The 23,270-nt window shown below is 33.2% G+C and overlaps 1 protein-coding gene and 1 long non-coding RNA gene across 2 annotated transcripts; both read right to left on the bottom strand.

Moving 5' to 3' along the window:
* Positions 1–3,068: 3,068 nt before the first annotated feature.
* On the bottom strand, positions 3,069–4,382 carry LOC148765197 (uncharacterized). The gene is made up of 2 exons (XR_016029738.1): positions 3,992–4,382; positions 3,069–3,327 (listed from the first exon to the last, which is right to left on the bottom strand). It is a non-coding gene; the product is annotated as an uncharacterized LOC148765197 (long non-coding RNA).
* Positions 4,383–9,762: 5,380 nt separating this feature from the next.
* LOC148765196 (uncharacterized) lies at positions 9,763–10,296 on the bottom strand. The gene has a single exon (XM_088812702.1). It carries the CDS (start codon positions 10,294–10,296, stop codon positions 9,763–9,765), a length of 534 nt encoding a protein of 177 aa, XP_088668828.1.
* Positions 10,297–23,270: the final 12,974 nt, after the last annotated feature.

Genomic DNA, 23,270 nt, shown 5'->3' with positions numbered 1-23,270 from the left:
TTTTTGATAAAATTCAATTAAAAATATATCAATTTAATTATAAACATATAATTTGATTAATACGTCATTGTAAATAGTTGAGTTTAATCAATTCAAATCTTTGAATAAAGTTTACGAATTGAAAGAACTTGAGCTTAACCGATTCAAATCGTACGATTAACAAGTCCACATAATTACTGTGCAGTAAGTAAATGAGAGGTATTTTTGGTAAAAAAAAAAAAAAATGCTAGGGGAGTATTACAAATGATGAATTTATGATTGAGTTTAGTTCTATTTCTTAGCACTTTGGGTTTATTGCTAAAAGCCCCTTAAGTGATTGCATAAGAGTTAGGGAAAATAATTAATAATTAATTTATCTATGATTATTTAAAGGGGCAATCTGCTGTAGGTTCCTCTGTATTAGATTTTATGTCTATAGATCCTAGTCAAAATGCCCATTTATTAATAATTTCATTGTATATATTGTGGTGAAAATACCCTTGATATTATATGGAACAAATAATCCCATAAATATATGCTTATATCGTAGAAACCATAAATTCCTCAATTATCTTCCCAAATCAACGAAATCAATTCTACGTGAATCCTTCAATTCTTTCCCCAAAATATATGCCCTCCTTCTCCCATACATCTCTACAAATCGCTAACCCTAGTTACGAATTTGTATTTCGTCTTCCATAGCAATTCAAGAAGCTTCAAATTGTTTTGTTGTTAGTTTATTTTTCGTTATTGTCTGGCGTTAAACGATTTGTATCTACGTTTTGCTGTTTGATTTATACATTACCTCGTAATTGCATCATCAGAGAACCTCGTTATCCAGAAAAAAATGGTACAAAAGCGTGAAGGCTTTGGTGAGTAACATCCTTGTATTTATTCCATATGTTTTTAGAAATTTTGATAACGATTTATTCACCAATTTTTAGATTTTTTCGGTCTCGATGGAAAAGTATGGTGACTTTGAAGCGTCGATGTTAGTTACAATTTTCCTTCATTCTTAAAGCATTGATGTTATAAGACTTTCTCTGGGTTTTTTTTTCATGTATTTGTGGCCTGAATTTTGAGTTTCTTAAGTTAAATTATCCCGTTGATGTTAATTTGCTCGGCAAATTATTGTGCTTTGCAGTGTAATATACATTGTAATTGCAGTTTGATGTTCTCGAATTATAAATCAAAGTTCTTATTAAGTCGTTTGCAATAGCAGTTCATATTTGCTGTTAATGTGGCCTACATTTTGTTTTAGCATGCATATTGTGGCAATTTAAACTGTTTTTTTTTGTGTTTTTATACTTGTTTGCAACTAGTACTTGTTTTCAATATCAGTTTGCATTTTGCAAATTCTTGTTTGAATTTGCAGTTGTTATTTGTTATTTGCATAGACAACTCTTCTTTGCTATTGAATTTGATTTTTGCTATTACTAAAAAAATGTTGAAGTTTGCAATTTACGGTTTGCAATAGTTGAAAATATATATGAGGAGGCCAAATGTTTTTTTTTTTTTTTTTTTTTCATAGTCAATAACCCAAATTCTGAACTTAATTTGTGAGACCCCTGGATAACTTAAAATACATGTTTTGCCCTTTTAAGGCAGGAATCCATTAAACCCTAGATCTAATATGCAAATTAACCCTCCCTCTTCTCTCTTCTTCCACCATCGCCTTCTTCTCCATTTCTCTGAATTCTAGTTCCAATTTCTACTCCCCTTTGTTAAGAACGCACTGCTCCAAGTTTCTCCAGGCACTTAAATCAAAGCCGAGGAGGAGGAGGATTCGCCGGGAACTGAAATCAGTGGCCGCTATGTTTTCCGGATAACACGGTTGTCAGTGACCACTTCGCCTACGGTATGTCCAGCAGGATTGCCATCTCCTTGCTGAAAATCTGGGAAGAAACGACCAAGAGAGGCGTCTTCGACCAGGTTTGGCTTTTCTCTCTCTCTCTCTTTTTTTTTTTTGTTTTTTTGTTTTTTTTTTCTTCTTCTATATAATAGAATTTTCGTCCTCTATTAGCCTCCTGAGATAAATTTTTATGTGTTTTTCTAGTCTAGAAATGGCGATTTGGTCGGTAAGGATTGGTAATTGTGATTTTTTTACTATGATAATAATGACTTTGGGAGGTGATCTGGGTAGGAATATGATTAGTAAACAAAGTTGACTAGCATTTGATAATTTTTTTAACAATTTTCCATTAATTTTTTAACCATTTTCTGTTAATTATATTTCAATTTTTTATTTTCATTTTTAAATGGTGAGAAAGATATTGGATTTGGTTTTGAGGTGAATTATGTATGGAATACAATAGATGAGGAGTTCATGTAAGATGGGGTATATATATGGGGCAATATGCCAAACACCCTTCACTGGGATTTTAATTCTTAATGAATCCATTATTTATAAATGATATTTAAGATAAATCCAATGGGCCTGAAAAACCATATATGCCCCCACTAATTATAAATTAATGTAATTATTTAATTTTAAAAAAAATATACCCATAATCTACACCCAAATCTTCTCCAAAAATTATTCCCCTCATCACGCCAATTCAGTTTTTTTTTTCCTTTTTTTTTTATTTTGTTTAATTGTTTTCTTTATTTCGATTTAAAAGAAAATTTTGTAATTATTTTATTTTATTTTTATTTTTTTTTCGGTTTTTTATTTTAAATAATTTTTTTTCTTATTTATATTTTCATGTTTTTTAATTTAATTTAAAAAAATGGTTTTATTTTTATTTTCGTTTTTTCATGGTTTTTCTTTTTTCTTAATTTCGATTTTTTTTAAAAATGTTTTTTTTTTATTTATTTATTTTCTTTTCAGTTTTTTTTAAATAAAAACCACTCTATATAAACATGAAAACCACTCTGTATAAACAACTATATAAACATAAAAACCACTCTATATAACAACTATATAACATGAAAACCACTCTGTATAAAAACTATGTAAACTTGAAAAACACTATATAACAACTATGTCAACATAAAAACCACTTTGTATATACAGTTATATAAAAATATGTACAATAATTATTGAAAACCACTATAAAAATCTGTACATAATTATTAAAAACCACTATAAAAATCTGTAAATAATTATTGAAAACCACTCCACCTTTCCAGTAACAAATTATTAGAAAACCACTCTGTGTCAAGCATATGTGAACAAGCATACTCCAAAATCCATTATAGAAAAAAAAAAAAAAACAGTTAAGGAAAGATAATCAAGTAGCAAGTCATCCGCGCCACCACCTACTACGATTCCTCCTCCGACCGCCGCAATTATTTCTGATGCAAGGCCTCCGTCGACATAGGGTGTTAACAAACGGCGGCGTCCGCCTGCTAAGGACATGAACCGAAGAAAAAGAAGGCAACAATGTGTAAATTTATTTCATTAAAAAAAATTGATCTCCAAAGCAGGAATTTGAAATCCACTACAATTGCATCATTACCCACTACAAAAATATCAAAATCCACTAAAATATTAACATAATCTAATACGAAAAACAATTACAAGAATTACGTAAATAGAAAAAAACAACTACATTGCCCACATTGGCCACTGTACAACCACGCATCAAACCACATTCACTCAATGCGCACACAGAGTTTAATTTACACATCCAACAGATCTTAGTCTCTCACTCTGTTAATAAAATTAGGAACATTTTCAATGATTTTTTAATATTCTCTTTTGCCTTAACCTTGAAAAAATGATAAAGATTAAATCCAAGGTATAAATTCAATTAAAAATTAGCAACAATCAATCGGCATATAAAACCAAATATTCAATTATGTGTTCTGACCATCACCACCTATTTCATCGTAGAGTACCTTTCATCTCATATGGATTAAATACATTTTATTTTTTCATCCATTTTTCCGCCCAAAAAATAATATAGTAATTAGCGTATTAGTGTTCTCCCTAATCTCTCTCACGATTCTCACTATCTATTCTCCAATCTCATTTTCAACCAAATAAAGAATTCCTGAATCAATTTACCTTTGCGGCCAAAGAAAGAAAGCGTGGTTGAGACGATCGAAATCAGCCGTTATCGTCGCCGCGCGGAAACCCTAGCGTGCGCCTGAGCGAATCAGCCGTCGTCAACAATACAACCCTAGCACCACCTTTGACGAGAGGATTCTAGGGGAGAAGATTGCCCCCAACTTCCGCCGTCGTGGAGATTGCCCCAAACTTCCGCCGTCGTCACTTGCTTCAACGACCATTGTTTGCCGTGGTGGTGGTGGTGGTGGCGGCGGGGCAGCATAGGTGTGGTCTGTGTAGAGAAGGATGAACGACAGATCTAGGGTTTGGGTGTGGGACTTAACAGAGAAATAGAGAATAACTGAGTATAAAATATAAAATATAAAGAAACGTAATAAGAGAAAAGGTTATAATTGTCAAACTATATTAATTTTTATTAATTTTAATTGTTTTGGATTTAACTCAAAAATAAGAAAAATATTTGGACTCATTGTAATTAGAGGGGGCTAATGAGGGATGTTTGTCAAATTATCCCTTGGAACAAATTGCCCCATTCCTCCAAAATGGAATGTATAGTAACATATAGTAACATGTAGTAATATATGCATGTGATTGTGTATTTTTAATCTGTATTTTGTTGTTATGAGTTGATTTATAACGTAGATATTTAAACTGAACTTGATTTTTTGTCACAGGTCTTGGAGTTTGAACTTCTATGCAATAAGTTTTTGCCGTGAGGAGTTGTTGCAAAACAATTCTTTTGCAATCGATAGATTGGAGTTTGAAAAGTGGGATTTGAAGCTATAAATACAAACTACACTATATATGACTATACTCATATAGTCACTTGTGGTCATATATATGTAGTCATATATAGTCACGTGTAGTAAAATATGGTAATATATAGTTATATATAAGCTATGTGATTTTTTGTATAGTGATGTTGATGATTGTGTTTCTTCAATTTTTTTTGGTACTAATTGATTTATAATATTAAGATTCAAATTGTGAATTTCATTGTTGGTGTAGATGATTTTTTTTTTTTATATAAATCAACGGTTTACATAATCGGTTGACCATAACTTTGGGATAAAAAGACAGTACATGACTATACATGACTACGGTATAATTTAGTCATGTGTAGTCAATATCAGTACAGTTAATTTATCAAAATTTGAAAAAAATAAAATAAAAATTAAAAAATTAAAAATTAAAAAAATTAAAAAATAAAGAAAATAAAAAATAAAAAAAATAAATACAAAAGAGGGTATATATAAAAAATAATAATAAAATAAACATTTATATTGCATATTGTAATTATATTGCATATTGTAACTATATTGCATAACATTTTTGTGTTGTAATTATATTGCATATTGTAATTGTCTGGCTCTATATTTACTGTAAAGTGTTGTTTATTGTTTACAATTTGCAGTTTGCTATTTTCTGATAGTTTGCAGTTCACTGGCTACATGTGCAATGGGTCGCAAAATAATTTGCTAGAATTATGCAACATACTTTTACAATTGCAGTTACATATTTCAATTAGATACTTGAGGGTTGCAAATTGATGTTTGTTGTTCGCTACTTCATTTTTACAACATTCTTTTACCACATTTCCACATTCCAATTTGAGTTGTTGTTTGCGTTTTACAGTTATATGTTCCAATTGTAAAAAAAAATTAAAAAAATACCATATTGAAAATAAACGAAACAATCAAGTACGAAAATAAAACTATAGATTTGAAGTGCTAACATCAACATAAAATCAACAAATCAATCGATTAGGAAAAGCAATGTAATGTCTGAAATGAAATAAGCAAAAAACTTCCTTAAGTTATACAAATTACATAAATTCGTGCACGACTTTCTATTGTGCTTACAAACCTCATTACATTAACCGCATCTTATTTTCATTTATATCTTCACCACAACCGATATCCTCTTCATTTTTGGTCCACCGCAATGCGATTTAAATTCGAGAGGGTCAACACAAATGTCGTCATCACCTGCACTTAAACCTAACAAATGAATAAATTTATGGAGAATTTTACCAAAAAAAATCATAAACTCATCTCCTCATCTCTGAAATGATTGTCCCATATTCGATATTTAAATACAATAGCAAAATGAAAAAAAACTTTACTCCCCCATATAAAAATAATAATTGTTGTTGTATTAGCTAAAATCAATCGCATTCGTTTGTTGTTTGGTGAAAGTGAATTCAACAAAAAACAATCACACAGTTAATAGCAAACAAATATGAAAATATGAATGTCAAACATAAAATTTCTTTCAACAAACTACAAATAATAACCAACAATCAAAGACATCAAACAAACAACCAACAAATAACAAATGCAAAATACAAGTATAACTTGGTAATTTTTTGAAATTCTTATTCTACTACTATCTCGTTGGAGACGGGGCGCCGTTAAAGAACGACCACAACGGAGGACAAACGACTTGCAACGGTGTAGTGGGCAACATCATCAGGAACAAAGTTTGTAGCGCGTGCATCGAAGGAGCGTGCAGTGGCCAATCGATTAGAGAGAGAGAGAGAGAGAGAGAGAGAGAGAGAGAGAGAGAGAGAGAGAGAGAGAGAGAGAGAGAGAGAGAGAGAGAGAGAGAGAGAGAGAGAGAGAGAGGGAGATGCAATTACGTCGTTGGTTAGGGGGATTTGTTTTCCATATAAGAGATTTATGTTGGTATAATTAATAACAATCTGCGTAAACGAAAAATACTTACTTGTTTGTCGAAAAGCGGAATTGTGAAAAACACAAAGAACGATCGAGGCTTCCCAAAGCAATTCCCTTAAGACAATATTTCCGGGATGTCAACGGTGCACAGTCTCTTCCCGGTAGTCTCCCAAGGTACAACGATCGGTTGTCGAATATTTGCACGAATATTCGACCCACGGCGAACTTGAACAACAAATGAAACTTTGACGAAGAGAAAGAAGAATGTGAAGAACTATCTCGTAATTGCCGATTAAATTCAGTACAGAATTGGCCAGATTCTGCATTTATTTATAGGTTGTAGAGATCCATTCACAGAGGGATGCAATGGTTGGAAGAAGAAGCAGAGAGATGTGTCTGTTCTTTTTACCGAGTTCAAAAAACGTAGGAAAATTAATTGGTCATGGGCCAATTAATTAAACATTTGGTTTGGGCCAAATATTTTATTATTTAAATTTTGGGTCAACTAATTGGACTAATCACTAAATGTCCCCAAAAGTATTATTTGTGGACACCTAAACCCAAACTAGTCCTATCACTCGATCACATCGAGCGCACATCTTTTGAACTTTAACCATTTAATCAAGACAATTTTCATTCACTTTACTTCATGATTATGATCAAGTAAATAAATGAAATTAATCTTTTCATAATTTAATTAATATTATTCAATATTAATTATTGGAAATCATGAAAATTCCAACAATCCCCCACATGAATAAAATTGTTCTTCCAATCTTATCGCATAAGATCTATTTGTCAAAATTCCTTAGTGAATAGTACAACATTGGGATAGGTGAAATGTTTCATCTTGAACCTTCCCTAGTTAAAGCTTATCGGATTTACTTAGCCAATTGGTGTATTATTTCATCTTGAACCGTCGGCTGTTTGTGTAAACCAGGACAATAAACTTAACACCATACTAAACGAACTCGTCCAAGTTCTCGGTTGTGTTCGTTTTGGCCCTGAACATCCTCGGGTTCTGCGAGTGCTTTAGAGAATTCCAGCCTTTAATCACAACGAGCCGACCCAGCTCACACTAACATAGGTGACCGCATCTCTAAAGAGTATCCTACTATACCCACTTGTAATTTACAAGATATAGACGTAATTAAAAGCAATAGCTTAACCTTTTTGAACGTCGTAGGTTGCACTTATTGCATCATAGGAATAAGATGAAGTTAAACTCTTAAGTGCTCCATTCATTTAAGTTACACAGAACTGGTTGTCCTATTGAACTTGGTCCGTGGGATCTCCAGTCGCCAAGTTAGGTTTTCGTATAAGGTAACTTAGTTATTTAGGCTTTAAACTTATTCCCCTTGACACACATTTAACTCTCTCACTAGATAAACCTTTATTAAATGGATCCGCTAGGTCATCTTTGGATTTCTCAAAATCAATGGAAATTTATTCCATTAGAGAGTAAATGTATCGCATTATATGTCTACGACTAATATGTCGAGATTTACTACAGTTAATTATTAGAGCAATTGATAATTGATTGCCGAATATTATATTGTCTCACTATATCCTTTAAGGATGTTACAAACATGTTTAATTTGTAGTTAAATACCCCCACATTTTGAGATATTTATAGCTCAATTTTATATATTTTCATAACTCAAACGGAATGTTATTATTTTTCTTGTGTTAAAACTCGATAGAGAGCTTCCCCCACAAGTCGCCCAATAAATTTGAATTTTGATCATGTTGATTGAAACACATGTCGATGTGCATACTCTAATAGTTAGAGCTCTTGAGGTTTAAAGCCTTTTTCACAAATTTTACCTCAACGCAAATTTCTCATTTATTAATCATATTTTTCCAAATAAAACCCCATTTTATTTAAACAAATATTTGCAACACAATAATATTACCAACTTTCTTTATTTCACAAATAAACCAGAAAGTTGAAAGGCATAGTGATCACATAAGTTTTTAAACAGTTTGTGCACAAAATTATTTAAACGACAATTAAGACGAAATTCTCATCTTGTAAAACTTTGTACTGTTAAAGCTATGAAAATTTTGATACTCAAAAATATTTTCTTGATCACATTTTCCAAGAGCAAATTATCATTTATGCAAATGTGAAAATTGATTAACAAAAATATACATGTAAACAATTTTATACAGACTTATATAATAAACACCAAATTAAACAAATGCAATATACTGATTTAAAACTTTTTAAAACATTTGTATTATAAGCTTAGAGACCGTAGATATTTAAAATATAATACAATCTTACTGATCATAATACAACAGAAAAATAATCAAATAAGCTAATTATTATTAATATTATTAATAGCTTAGTTCTTGCCACTAACGGCTACGTTCGCCTTAAAGAGACCGTCACATAGGTACCCTTTTCCGACGTAAAACCCTCCTTTGGTTAGCACAAATTTGTCCGACTGAAAAGCCAACTTGAAACCTTTCTTGGTTAGGATAGAACCACTGATTAAGTTCTTCCTAATATCCGGAACATGTAGCACATCGTTCAAGGTAACTTCCTTTCCGGAAGTGAATTTTAGGATCACTTGTCCTTGTCCTTCAACCACCGAATAAGCATCATTTCCCATGAAGAGCTTTTGTTCTTGTTCCAACTTTTTATAGGAGGAGAACATGCTCTTGTCATAGCAAATGTGACGTGTAGCCCCACCATCCTCGAGTATCGCTCATTAGGTAGGCTTCTGTTACAACTACCGAAAAGTGCATGTTGTCGTTCTCGGAAGCGGCTAAGTCAATGGGGACATTCGCTTCATTTTTATTATTTTCTTTGCGGTGGCGACAATCCTTCGCAAGGTGCCCATTCTTTCCACAAACGAAGCATGCCCCCGTGAACATCTTCTGCTTGTTATTTGGTCCTTTGTTACATGTAAGACCCTTTCGTTTGTTGCTCTGCTTCGAGCTCTCCACCACATGTGCCTTAGCCACGAATTGACCACCCTTGTCGGTAATTTTATTATCCTCCTCGATCTTGAGCCTTACTATGAGTTCCTCCATCGTCCATTTGGCAACCGATTTCTTGTGCCTTAGGTAGTGTTTGAACTACGTCCAACTCGGTGGAAGCTTTCCAATTATGGAAGCCACTTGATAGGATTCACTCACCTCATGACCCTCGGCGAGAATATCGTAGATCATGAGTTGGAGTTCATTCACTTGCTCACTCACAGTTTTGCTATCGACCATTCGATAAAATTGGAATTTGTCCACTATGAATTTCCTATATCCCGCATCTTCAGACTTGTATTTCTTGGACAAACTATCCCACAAAAGTTTAGCAGTCTTTATAGGACTATAAACTTTGTACAATGGTTCGTCCAAGCAATTCAAGATGTAGTTACGGCATAGGAAATCAGAGTGACTCCACGCATCAATGGCTAGGAAGAATTTCTTGTTATTTTCGGGAGTTTCTCCTTCCTTCGCCTTAGGTGCCTCCTCGTTGAGAAATTTCGCCAAATTCATGGTAGTAAGGTAGAAGAACATTTTGTTCTTCCAAGTAGCAAAGTCCGTTCCCGTGAACTTGTTTGGTTTTTCGGCCGCGCCGACGACCTTAGGGGCCGTATCATTGGTTGAAGTCATTTGCTACACAATTTTCAGATTCACATAAAAAATTTAAACGAAAAGAATTTTAAACTAGAAAGCCAAAATAATTTGAAGATAATTCAAGTCAAACTATATTCAAATCCAAATATTCTGTACTTAAGAATATAAGTATCTTAATCTCCAAATAACAGTAATAGAATAATATTTATTTAATAAACATAATAGATTTACAGCTAATATTTGAATGAGAAATACCCATTGAATATTTAAAATAATACCACTTTCACACAGAATCAGACAACTCTTCACAAGAGAACGAAAACACATTAGTAAATCAAAATCTTAATAGCAGATTTCAAATTAAAAATTACTTTATAAAAACTTTTGCAAAAGGAAGGCCGGCCGAACCGCATTAGCAATTTATAATTTAAAACTGTAACCTGTTATAATATGTAGATATAAACACATACATATATTTTAATAACAGATGTTGATTTAAAAGTAGAAACACAGATTCAAACTTTTTACAAAAGTTTAGACAAACGTATATAAATTACGCAGACGTTAACAAATTGTAACTCTTATTGTCTTAAGATTGTTCGTATAATTAATAACAATTTGCGTAAACGAAAAATACTTACTTGTTTGTCGAAAAGCGGAATTGTGAAAAACACAAAGAACGATCGAGGCTTGCCAAAGCAATTCCCTTAAGACAATATTTCCGGGCTGTCAACGGTGCACATCTCTTCCCGGTAGTCTCCCAAGGTACAACGATCGGTTGTCGAATATTTGCACGAATATTCGACCCACGGCAAACTTGAACAACAAACGAAACTTTGACGAAGAGGAAGAAGAATGTGAAGAACTATCTCGTAATTGCCGATTAAATTCAGTACAGAATTGGCCAGATTCTGCCTTTATTTATAGGTTGTAGAGATCCATTCAGAGAGGGATGCAATGGTTGGAAGAAGAAGCAGAGAGATGTGTCTGTTCTTTTTACCGAGTTCAAAAAACGTAGGAAAATTAATTGGTCATGGGCCAATTAATTAAATATTTGGTTTGGGCCAAATGTTTTATTATTTAAATTTTGGGTCAACTAATTGGACTAATTACTAAATGTCCCCAAAAGTAATATTTGTGGACACCTAAACCCAAACTAGTCCTATCACTCGATCACATCGAGCGCACATCTTTTGAACTTTAACCATTTAATCAAGACAATTTTCATTCACTTTACTTCATGATTATGATCAAGTAAATAAATGAAATTAATCTTTTCATAATTTAATTAATATTACTCAATATTAATTATTGGAAATCATGAAAATTCCAACAATTTATAGTTTGATGGTATTTATGTCTATATACTTTTAATTTTATTTGGTTTATATTAATTTTTTTTTTCTGAAAACTTTTTTTGTGAATTTTTTTTTCCGGCTCGTCAACCACTGTTGACCGCCGGTCTTTGGCGTTGACTTTTTTTTTTCTTAGAAAAAAATATTTTAATTAATATTAACGTCTTGGCTACTAAATTACTATCGCAGACAGATATTACTGTTTGGGACAGTAATATTATGAATATTATTTTTCCAAACAGTAATAGTATTAATATTATTGTATGAGACAGTTAAATTACTGTTGGAGACAGTAATTTAGCAGCCAGGACAGTAATATTAATTAAAATTATTAAAAAAAAAGTCAATTAACTACTGTCTCCGACAGAGAACTGCTGGAGACAGTAATTTAGCAGCCAAGACAGTAATATTAAATAAAAATATTTTTTAAGAAAAAAAAGTCAATTAATAGTTAAATTACTGTCTCCGACAATTAAAAAACTGTTGAAGACAGTAATTTAACAACAAATACAGTTTTATTAATGAAAATATTGAAAAAAAGTCAATTAACAGTTAAATTACTGTCTCCGACAGTTAAGTAACTGCTGGAGATAGTAATTTAGCAGCCAAGACTGTAATATTAATTAAAATACTTTTGAAGAAAAAAAAGTTAATTAACAGTTAAATTAGTGTCTCAGACAGTTAAATAACTGTTGGAGACAGTAATTTAGTAGTCAAGACAATAATATTAATTAAAATATTTTTTTTAAGAAAAAAGAAAATTATTAAAAAAAAAAAGTCAACGCCGGACACCCGGCGGTCAACGGCGGTTGACCTACCGGAAAAAACATTTAAAATAAAAGGTTTTCAAAAAAAATAAAAAATAAAATAAAATAAAAAAAGTCAACTCCGGAGACCGGCGGTCAACGGCGGCTGACCGGCTGTCTGCGGTGGTGGCGGGTCAAAATTGGGGTCAAAATTGAAATTAAGGTTAAAATTGGTTAATTGTTGAAATTGGGCTAAATTGGGTAGTAAATCATGAAATTGGAGTTGAATTCGTTTTCAATGAATTGAGGGTAATTTTGATATATATAAAAGGATTTTCCTTATTTGCAAATAAGTTTGAATGAGCTGGATTTATTTGAAAGACAAAAAAATTGAATGTTCCTCTTTTAATTAAGTGCCCTTATCATGGGCCTATTTGCCATTTGCCCTTTAATTTCCCCCCTATTTAAATACACCTTACAAAACCCCTAAGCATTTTCTCTTTTATTATTGTAAGAATAAATATTTTGTAAATGTGTGTAGTGTGTGCGGTGTATTTGTGAGGTGTGTCTGTGTATGAGTGTAACTCCTCTTCATTTCTTTCTGGGACTTGCTTTTCGCGGTTGCAAAATTGCTATTCGCGGTTATTATTAAAATATTCTATCTCTCTAGAAAAAGAAGGTTTTGAAGAGAATTTTCTTAAAAATCATTCTTGTTGGTGTGATATACGAACACAAATGAGCTCATCGGATGAAGATCGTGATAGCGGATCTAACGAGGTAAAAATTTCGTGTCGATCGAAAAAACTCGAAAAATTGGCCAAACGCCCAACTTGGGCGCCCAAAGAAGCGGTACACGCCCAAGTTGGGCGTGCAGTTGGCAGCTCCACGCCCAATGCGGGCGCCCGGCAGCCAACTGCACGCCCAACTTGGGTGTGTACAGCTTCTTTGGGCGCCCGAGTTGGGCGTCCGGTTCAAACCGTTTTTTTTTTTTTTAAATAAATTTTTAATATTCTTTTCAGGACAATACGTCTAGAGTTGAAGTTGATCATACCGATTATTTTACAACAACTCAATTGTTTGACTCGGGGGACGAGTTAGTGGCTTGGGCTCGGTCCGTTGCAAGAGCTCTTTTCGTGAAATTAATTAGAAAAAGTGCCCCCAAAATAAAGAAAGTGTGTCTCACTTGTGACCTGTTCGGAGGGCCTCGAGAAAGTAACGTAGAGCCGTCCTCGAAAAGGTCTGGTAGCAAAAAAATAAAATGTGGTTTTCAAATCGTCGGAGACCGGCGGTTGGACGATAGATGGGAGCTCAGAATAGTATATGAGAAGCATAATCATTTTCCGATATACATGTCTGGGCATGGGCATAGTGCATTGAATGAAGCGGAGTCGAAGATTATCAAGGATCTTTCACAAAGTCATGTGCCGCCCAAGAAGATTTTGGCTAACTTGAGACAAAATGGCTTGGGTCTCGATGCTTATTCGAAACAAATATACAATGAAAAGGCGAAATTGAGAAGATTAGCTAGGGGTGACCGTACAGTGATGCAACATTTGATTGGGTTGCTTGAGGAGCATAACTATTACAAGTGGTTCCGTACAGATGAAACGACACATGCAGTTATCGATTTGATGTGGGCTCACCCTCTATCTGTCGAATTGTTAAGTAAGTTTCCGTACGTTATACTACTTGACAGTACTTACAAAACCAATCAGTACAAATTGCCTTTGTTGGAGATTGTTGGTGTTACTCCGGTCGGAAATTTTTTTACTGTTGGAGTGGTTTTTATGCGCCATGAAAATGAAGAACATTATACATGGGTGTTGCAAAGGTTGAAGAGACTTTTCCCCCCACATACTCTACCTAGTGCACTCGTGACTGATCGCGAGTTAGGGCTCTTAAAGGCGATAGAGAATGTATTTCCGACTGTGCCTCATCTATTATGTCTTTGGCACATTAACATGAATGTGGGGCGTCGTGCTTCAAAGTGTTTTGGCAATAGTAGGCGTCGAGGATATGCTTTTGTAGTCGGTCTGTGGCAAACTTTGGTAACATCAGTGTGTGAAGAAGATTTCTACCAGAATTACAGAGTTTTAGTGGACGATTACGCGAATCATCCACAGTTGATTGAGTACCTCCAAGACACTTGGCTGATATACAAAGAGAAATTTGTAAAAACATGGACGTCTAGTTTTTCATCTGGGCAGGGCAATACATCGACAAGCAGGTATTTATTTATCAGTGGTTAAATACATATACTTAACTCACTGTCATGTTGTTTACTGAAACATAACCTACTTTAATCATATTAGGGTGGAGAGCAACCATAGAGCATTGAAGAGATGGTTGGCTTCGTCCACAGGTGGCTTTGACACATTTTGGGCACAGTATCACACACAGATTGCAGATCAACTTAACGAGATTCTGGCCGAATTTGCGAAGTCAAAGCGGATTCGGGCCCAGACGATTAATGTGCCCGTATTTAAAATATTGTCCAGTGGAATTGTAACACATTCTGCACTGAAGATGTTGGACGATGAGAAGGATGAAGATATAGACAGTTGCGTCTGTTACATGAGGAAATGTCTTGGCCTCCCATGCAAACATGAAATTGACGCAAAGATGAATGCACGACGTGGTGTGTTTTATGCGGAGGATGTCCACATTTTTTGGAGGACATGGGTTTCGGGATTTGGGCTTGGCCAAGAAGAAAGTGTTGGTTCTGTACCCGATCACAGGTCACATGCTATTGGCAGGCTAGACGGTTTAATTGATGAGTTGCGTGAACGTTCAGAAATTGAGATCACGGACGTGGCAGATGTCGTTTTTGAACGAATGCATCCTGGGGCGACGGAAATAAATGAGCCACCAGTACTAGACCGCCCGAGAGGTAGACCGCGGAACAACTCCACACAGAGGGATGACTCAGCGCATGAGTTGCCATTATACCCGGACGAAGAAAATTCGAGACGAGGACGAGGACGAGGACGATCAAGAGGCAACAGAGGCCGTGGTTCATCTTCTGAGAGATCTCGTGGTCGTTCATCGACTGTGAGTGGACCCGAAATGGGACGAATGCCCCGACCTAGTTGGATGCGAGAACTTCATTTTTGCCCGTTCCGGAGATTGTGACCTGGACGGACGTTCTAGGGGATGGTAATTGTGGTTATCGGAGCGTGGCGTGTGCAGTCAAGAACAGTGAGGATGATTGGATGGATGTTAGATTGGATATGTATACCTGTATTAGAATGCACGCGCCGTTCTTTAATGATTATTTCGGAGGTGGTAATTCAGTGTATCGGGTGTTGGCGAGTGTCGCCTATTGGGATAACGCCCCAGCACCTCTGGAAAAGTGGATGACGATCACGGACGTGGGCGTGGTTGTAGCAACATATTACAATGTTGTTGTTGTTGTTGTTGTTGTTGATGTTGTTGTTGTTCTTGTTGTTGTTGTTGTTGTTATTATTATTATTATTATTATTATTATTATTATTATTATTATTATTATTATTATTATTATTATTATTATTATTATTATTATTATTATTATTATTATTATTATTATTATTATTATTATTATTATTATTATTATTATTATTATTATTATTATTATTATTATTATTATTATTATTATTATTATTATTATTATTATTATTATTATTATTATTATTATTATTATTATTATTATTATTATTATTATTATTATTATTATTATTATTATTATTATTATTATTATTATTATTATTATTATTATTATTATTATTATTATTATTATTATTATTATTATTATTATTATTATTATTATTATTATTATTATTATTATTATTATTATTATTATTATTATTATTATTATTATTATTATTATTATTATTATTATTATTATTATTATTATTATTATTATTATTATTATTATTATTATTATTATTATTATTATTATTATTATTATTATTATTATTATTATTATTATTATTATTATTATTATTATTATTATTATTATTATTATTATTATTATTATTATTATTATTATTATTATTATTATTATTATTATTATTATTATTATTATTATTATTATTATTATTATTATTATTATTATTATTATTATTATTATTATTATTATTATTATTATTATTATTATTATTATTATTATTATTATTATTATTATTATTATTATTATTATTATTATTATTATTATTATTATTATTATTATTATTATTATTATTATTATTATTATTATTATTATTATTATTATTATTATTATTATTATTATTATTATTATTATTATTATTATTATTATTATTATTATTATTATTATTATTATTATTATTATTATTATTATTATTATTATTATTATTATTATTATTATTATTATTATTATTATTATTATTATTATTATTATTATTATTATTATTATTATTATTATTATTATTATTATTATTATTATTATTATTATTATTATTATTATTATTATTATTATTATTATTATTATTATTATTATTATTATTATTATTATTATTATTATTATTATTATTATTATTATTATTATTATTATTATTATTATTATTATTATTATTATTATTATTATTATTATTATTATTATTATTATTATTATTATTATTATTATTATTATTATTATTATTATTATTATTATTATTATTATTATTATTATTATTATTATTATTATTATTATTATTATTATTATTATTATTATTATTATTATTATTATTATTATTATTATTATTATTATTATTATTATTATTATTATTATTATTATTATTATTATTATTATTATTATTATTATTATTATTATTATTATTATTATTATTATTATTATTATTATTATTATTATTATTATTATTATTATTATTATTATTATTATTATTATTATTATTATTATTATTATTATTATTATTATTATTATTATTATTATTATTATTATTATTATTATTATTATTATTATTATTATTATTATTATTATTATTATTATTATTATTATTATTATTATTATTATTATTATTATTATTATTATTATTATTATTATTATTATTATTATTATTATTATTATTATTATTATTATTATTATTATTATTATTATTATTATTATTATTATTATTATTATTATTATTATTATTATTATTATTATTATTATTATTATTATTATTATTATTATTATTATTATTATTATTATTATTATTATTATTATTATTATTATTATTATTATTAAACGAAAAACAAAAAACATGAACAAACAACAAGTCCAAATCAAATAAACAAGCAACAAGTTCAAATCAAATAAACATCAACAAGTCCAAATAAATAACACAAAACATCAACAAGTCGAAATAAAAAACACAAAACATCAACAAGTCCAAATCAAAGCAAAAAAATCAACACCAAAGAAGTTCGAATAATAAAAACATAAAAAATAAACACCTACGTATCTCTCGTCCGACGCCTGCGCTGAGAATGTCGCATATGTGAGTATCCTGCGTCTTGTTCGTCAGAAGCATTAGGACGATCCAACTGTAGATACTCAGCGAATGGGGCGCACATGTCCTGGATCGTCCTGAAAAAGTCATCGGGAATTTGTCGAAATCCTGGAATAGTCGGCGGTGGCAAGTTATCGTAGAAGTAGGGATGCAACACCCGGGTGATGTCGTACACAAACGGAACTGCAGATGGCTCCGCTCTCTCAACCGGCTCGGTACTAGGATGTATACGGACGTGAGTGTGGTCGAGATACCACGGCAAATACTCCGGTGTCGACTCCCAAGCCGGACGCGCCCAATGACCATAATAATCTTCACTAAACATGTGCGTGTGAGGGATATTCCACATCTGATCGCCAGGCTCGTAGCTAATTTTGTAAGATGCTAATTTTCTGTCCCTCTTAGCACCTTTTAGCGGACGAATAGGGTCCGACGGTTTAATCTGCCGAAATCCGAACTGACGCAAAACTCTATCGGGCATGTAAGTGATACGATATATTAATATATATCGTTTAATTATTAGTTAGTTATTATTTTATTATTAATTAATTATCATAGTATATTTATTTTAGATATAGCCGTATGTTAGTTTAGGGTTAGGATGATTAGGAGGCTTATTAAGTATTTAATTAGTATAGGTAATTATCTTTCCTAGTTAGATTAGGATTCTAGGGTTTTATTCTCTTTAAATAGTCGTATTGTGCTAGGGTTTTAGAATGAAGAGAAATAATAAAGAAAAGTTTTCTTACGTTTCGTAAAGAATTCTTATGATACTCGAGAGATCGCATCAATTGGTATCAGAGCGAAGTTGCGATTAACACCAACGCTTCGTTAGCAAGGCAGCGATTATATCAAAGCTAAGCTGGAGCAAAGTTGAGATCACATCAAAACTTTGTGAAAATTATGATGTCAGAAACAAGACGGTTGGAGCGATTGGAGAAATCCGTTGAGAAATTACGGATTGATTTTCAGAAATTGCTCGAACAAAGTCACAGACGACGTCAACACCAACACAAAAGTCGAAGGGACCGCCGCCCATTACCGCCAACGCCACCGCCGCTGCCGCTGCCGAGCCTATCGCCGGAGGAAGAGGAAGAGGACGACGATGAATTTTTCAAAGAGCCACCGCCGCCGCCGCTGCCGAGCCTATCGCCGGAAGAAGAGGAAGAGGACGACGATGACTTTTTCGAAGAACTCCAATTTTTTGTGAGTTCGCCAGAAGAAGAGGAATCTGATTCAACTGAGATGAAGTGGAACGAAGAGCCTAAAGAAGAAGAATCGGAGTCAACCGAGGTAAAGTGGGACGAAGACGAGAAATTAACCAGAGAGGAGAGCGAAGAGTTACTATGGATATTGGGAGATTTCCATGGTGTGCAAAAGAAAGGAGACGAACAAGATTTGGTGACTTTGAATGAGGCCGGATCTGTAAAGACGACTGAGAAAAATAAAAGCATGATATTGATTGTGAAGGAGATGAAATTTAAAAAGGCAATTGAGAAGGTCGATTTGTCGGTCGATTTGGCGGGAAAGAGATTGAGAAATTTAAGTCGGGCAGATAGGTTCATCTTTGGAAAAGAGCTCAATTTTTCATCGTGTTTTTTGGAGTTAATTCGGAAGCAAGTCGATGAACAAATCGATGAAGTCAAACATAGGTGGAAACGCAAAGGAGAGGGACCAAATTGGCTCGAACCTTGAGGACAAGGTTCATTTCAAGAGGGGTGGTTTGATACGATATATTAATATATATCGTTTAATTATTAGTTAGTTATTATTTTATTATTAATTAATTATCATAGTATATTTATTTTAGATATAGCCGTATGTTAGTTTAGGGTTAGGATGATTAGGAGGCTTATTAAGTATTTAATTAGTATAGGTAATTATCTTTCCTAGTTAGATTAGGATTCTAGGGTTTTATTCTCTTTAAATAGTCGTATTGTGCTAGGGTTTTAGAATGAAGAGAAATAATAAAGAAAAGTTTTCTTACGTTTCGTAAAGAATTCTTATGATACTCGAGAGATCGCATCAGTAAGGCTCGACCGTATCCATCCATCGAATAGTCCCGTGATGAACCGTCTTTTCAACTTCACGTGACACATTCACTCCAAATGGCGTCCAATTCACCTGTGCGTATGTATTAATAATAGAAATGTATTAATAAACATAGTAAATAAATAAATCTTAATTAATTTAAACTTGATAAATCTTGATACTTACATCTGACGCACGCATAGAATCAAGACGTCGACAATAATCAACAAGTATATCCTCGTCTTTAGGGATATGATGTATCACCTGCCACCTCTTACACCAGGGCTCTCCATTCACATGTGCGTTAACCATCGGAGGCCGGAAACACGGAAAATACTCATATATCCAACACTATAAAAATAATGATACGGCATATTAAACATAACATTTTGGAGATATTAATAAAAGAAAAAATTGAGGGGTTACTAAAAATTAAAAATTACCTCTAACAGTGTCAGACAACCACCCATCTGCGCCGCCTCAGCTCGCGTAGCCATGCCCAATTGTCGATACAAATAGGCCAATCTAGCCGAACCTCAGGAATAGTCGGAAATCATATCGATCTGCTCTAAAAGTGGGAAAAAATCTGCTTTCACCTTCGATCCACTCTTATCGACAAACAATAGCTTTCCAAGCAAGTACGCAATATATGCTCGTACCCGAAACTCGGAGGCAAATGAAGAATCGTCGCCATACATCTTATCTAAATCATCTAACCGGGATCCGCCGCCATACCACTTCGCCATATCTCGGGGCTCGACACCGAACGCTCTCGCACCTGCATAAATCGCATATGCCTTATCAATCCAAACGTTAGGGCGCTTTCCACTAACTCGCAAATGCATGATATAGTGCACATCGTGGAGAGTAATTGTCATCTCTCCAAAGGGCATATGAAAGCTGTTGGTGTCTGGCTGCCACCTCTCGATAAAAGCCTCTATCAACGGGTTATTGTGCCGAGGGAGCGAACAATAACGCAAGTGATACAACCCGGTACTCTCCAGTAGTGAAACACTATAATAGTCATCGGGGCCCGGCCAAGTAGACTTCGCATGAGACCGCAACTTTAGCATATGTCGGCCCTATTGAAGATATATTGATATTTAAGAATAGAAAAATCAACTATAAACATTTTAAACAAAATTTATTAAAATTAATAAGTATTACCTTTCCCTCCCAGATGTCGTAGGCAATATGGGCTCCAAAACTCGGAATCAAATGAGGGTATTTTGGTCCACCGGGTGTCTCACCAATCAACTTCCACGGTCGAGTAGGAAGAGTTTTTTTCGGACCGGGCCGGGACCTCGGGTTTGGGGCAGGAGTAGAACCACCGGAAGTACCAGCCATTGTATAAGCCGGAGGCGGAGGCGGAGTCAAACCGTCCTCGTCATCATCATCGGATGGCAAATCAGGCACCGGGAACTGATACTTCTGCTGAAAACGTAGTCCTGGATCATACTCGTCCTCGTGGGGATCCATATATGTATCCATCTCCTGCTCGGGCTCTGCCTCTGTCTCCTCCTCCTCCTCAATTGTCATACGTGGTTGTACAAAAGCACCAGTCCTTTCTCCACGACGTTTAGAACTGGTAACATTACGGTTGTGCGTTTTGCCCTCCCGTTCCGCAGTACTCTCCTCCACCGGATTTGCAGGAGGACGAATCAGGGGACCCTTTCCTTTTCCCATTCCTAATTTTTTCATCCAGTTAGACATCCTACAAACATAAAACATATTTTAAATTAATTATATTAATGTAATTGAATTAACCAAAAAAAAAAAAAAATTAATTCGAACGCCCGGTTTGGGCGTGAACCGGGCGTTCACTCGCCCGGTTCACGCCCAAACCAGGCGTTTGCTGCTCTATCCAACGCCCAAGTTGGGCGGCCAAGAGGTGTTCAAACTCCCGAATCGGGCGTTTGAACACTCCTTGGCCGCCCAACTTGGGCGTGCAGTTTGTAATTTCCGAAAAAAAAAGCCCCTACAATTCGATTTGTAGGGGCTTTAAACATGAAATTGGTTGCGTAAACGACATGGGCAATGCATATTTTACGGAAATTAGTCGAAATTACCTCAAAAAATCGGAGCCCAATGGCTATTCGAGCTTGATTTCTTCTTTTTCGAATTTTTTTTTTTGCTATTTGCGGTTTTTGGGTTTTTGGAGGTTTAGAGAGAGAGAGAGAGTTTTTTTTTATGAACCGCGAATAGCAAAAACGCAACCGCGAATAGCATTTCCGTTTCTTTAATTGCTAAGAACACCTCCTCCAAATTTTCTAAGAGAAGCCCGAGACATTTCTCTAATTCCTAATAAGACCCCCATATTTTCTATATTCCAAATGAAGCCCTTATTCCTCCTCATAATACTCCACACCAAAAATCAGCCAGATCTCCCAAGAAGAAGAAATCTCTTCTTTCACTTCAAAGCCAAAAAGCCCTCCCCATTAAGTCTCTCTTTCTTGGCCAAGTTAAGTTAAGAAAGAGACTTCACCAACCCCTTTCCTACTCCTCTCGATCGGAAGCCCCCCGACACACACCAAACCTTTCCCTTCTCTCTTCCACTACTCCATCACCCAACCCATCAACCCCTCACAAGAAGAAATTATTTTCCTTCCATTACCGAACAAGACCCTTCCTCTCCAGCCCTTCCTCTTCCACTTCTCCCCTTTTCTCCTTTTATTGTTTTGGTTTTCTTCCCTCAGAACACTGTATTCAAAATTTGTCATAGACACACGAATTCCCAAGAACAACTATGCTTGAATCAACGAGAATTATACAAAACATAAATACTGAAGCGAAACTTAGAACATGTAACCTAATCTTTGAATCTCCACCGGATTTGGGACAGGTCTTCTAAACAATTTGCAGTTCCTTAATTATCTCTCTAACGTTGGATTTTAGAAGAGACAGAATGATTGCGTTTATTTGGGGACCATGAACCTTTATATAACTGTAGAGTCCATAACTGTAGAGTCTAGTTATATGATAACTGTGATTCAGTCCCATCAATAAAACACAATTAAACCATAATTGTCTCTACATATTATGCCCATAATTATAGTTTAATACCCATTAGTCCAACTCAATAATATTTATTATATCACAATTAATTTGGACTGTCCATTAGATAGCCATACACATTTAATTACATATGTAAGCCCACATAATTATTGAAATATTTCCAACAATCTCCCACTCGGGCCACATAAGTTATATACCTTATAAACGTGTACTCCTTATGAACTCAAATATTGCTATCATGTAAAAGAGTATTCCTTACAATCTAGTTCATTGACTATACTAACATAGGACTAAAGGGGATTTTGTCACATTGATCGTGTCTAAACCCTAGAGTAATCATGTAAATCAATATAGCCAATCGACATAGATCAAATCTT

This window comes from Erythranthe guttata, chromosome 14 (genome assembly GCF_056151865.1).
Source record: "Erythranthe guttata isolate IM_541 chromosome 14, IM_541, whole genome shotgun sequence".
NCBI lineage: Eukaryota > Viridiplantae > Streptophyta > Magnoliopsida > Lamiales > Phrymaceae > Erythranthe > Erythranthe guttata.
The sequence above is the reverse complement of the archived record's forward strand: the minus strand, read 5'-3'. Positions and strand labels throughout refer to the sequence as shown.

Bases quoted from the DNA above. Each gene is read 5' to 3' on its own strand.
- LOC148765196 (XM_088812702.1), bottom strand. From the start codon at position 10,296: ATGACTTCAACCAATGATACGGCCCCTAAGGTCGTCGGCGCGGCCGAA.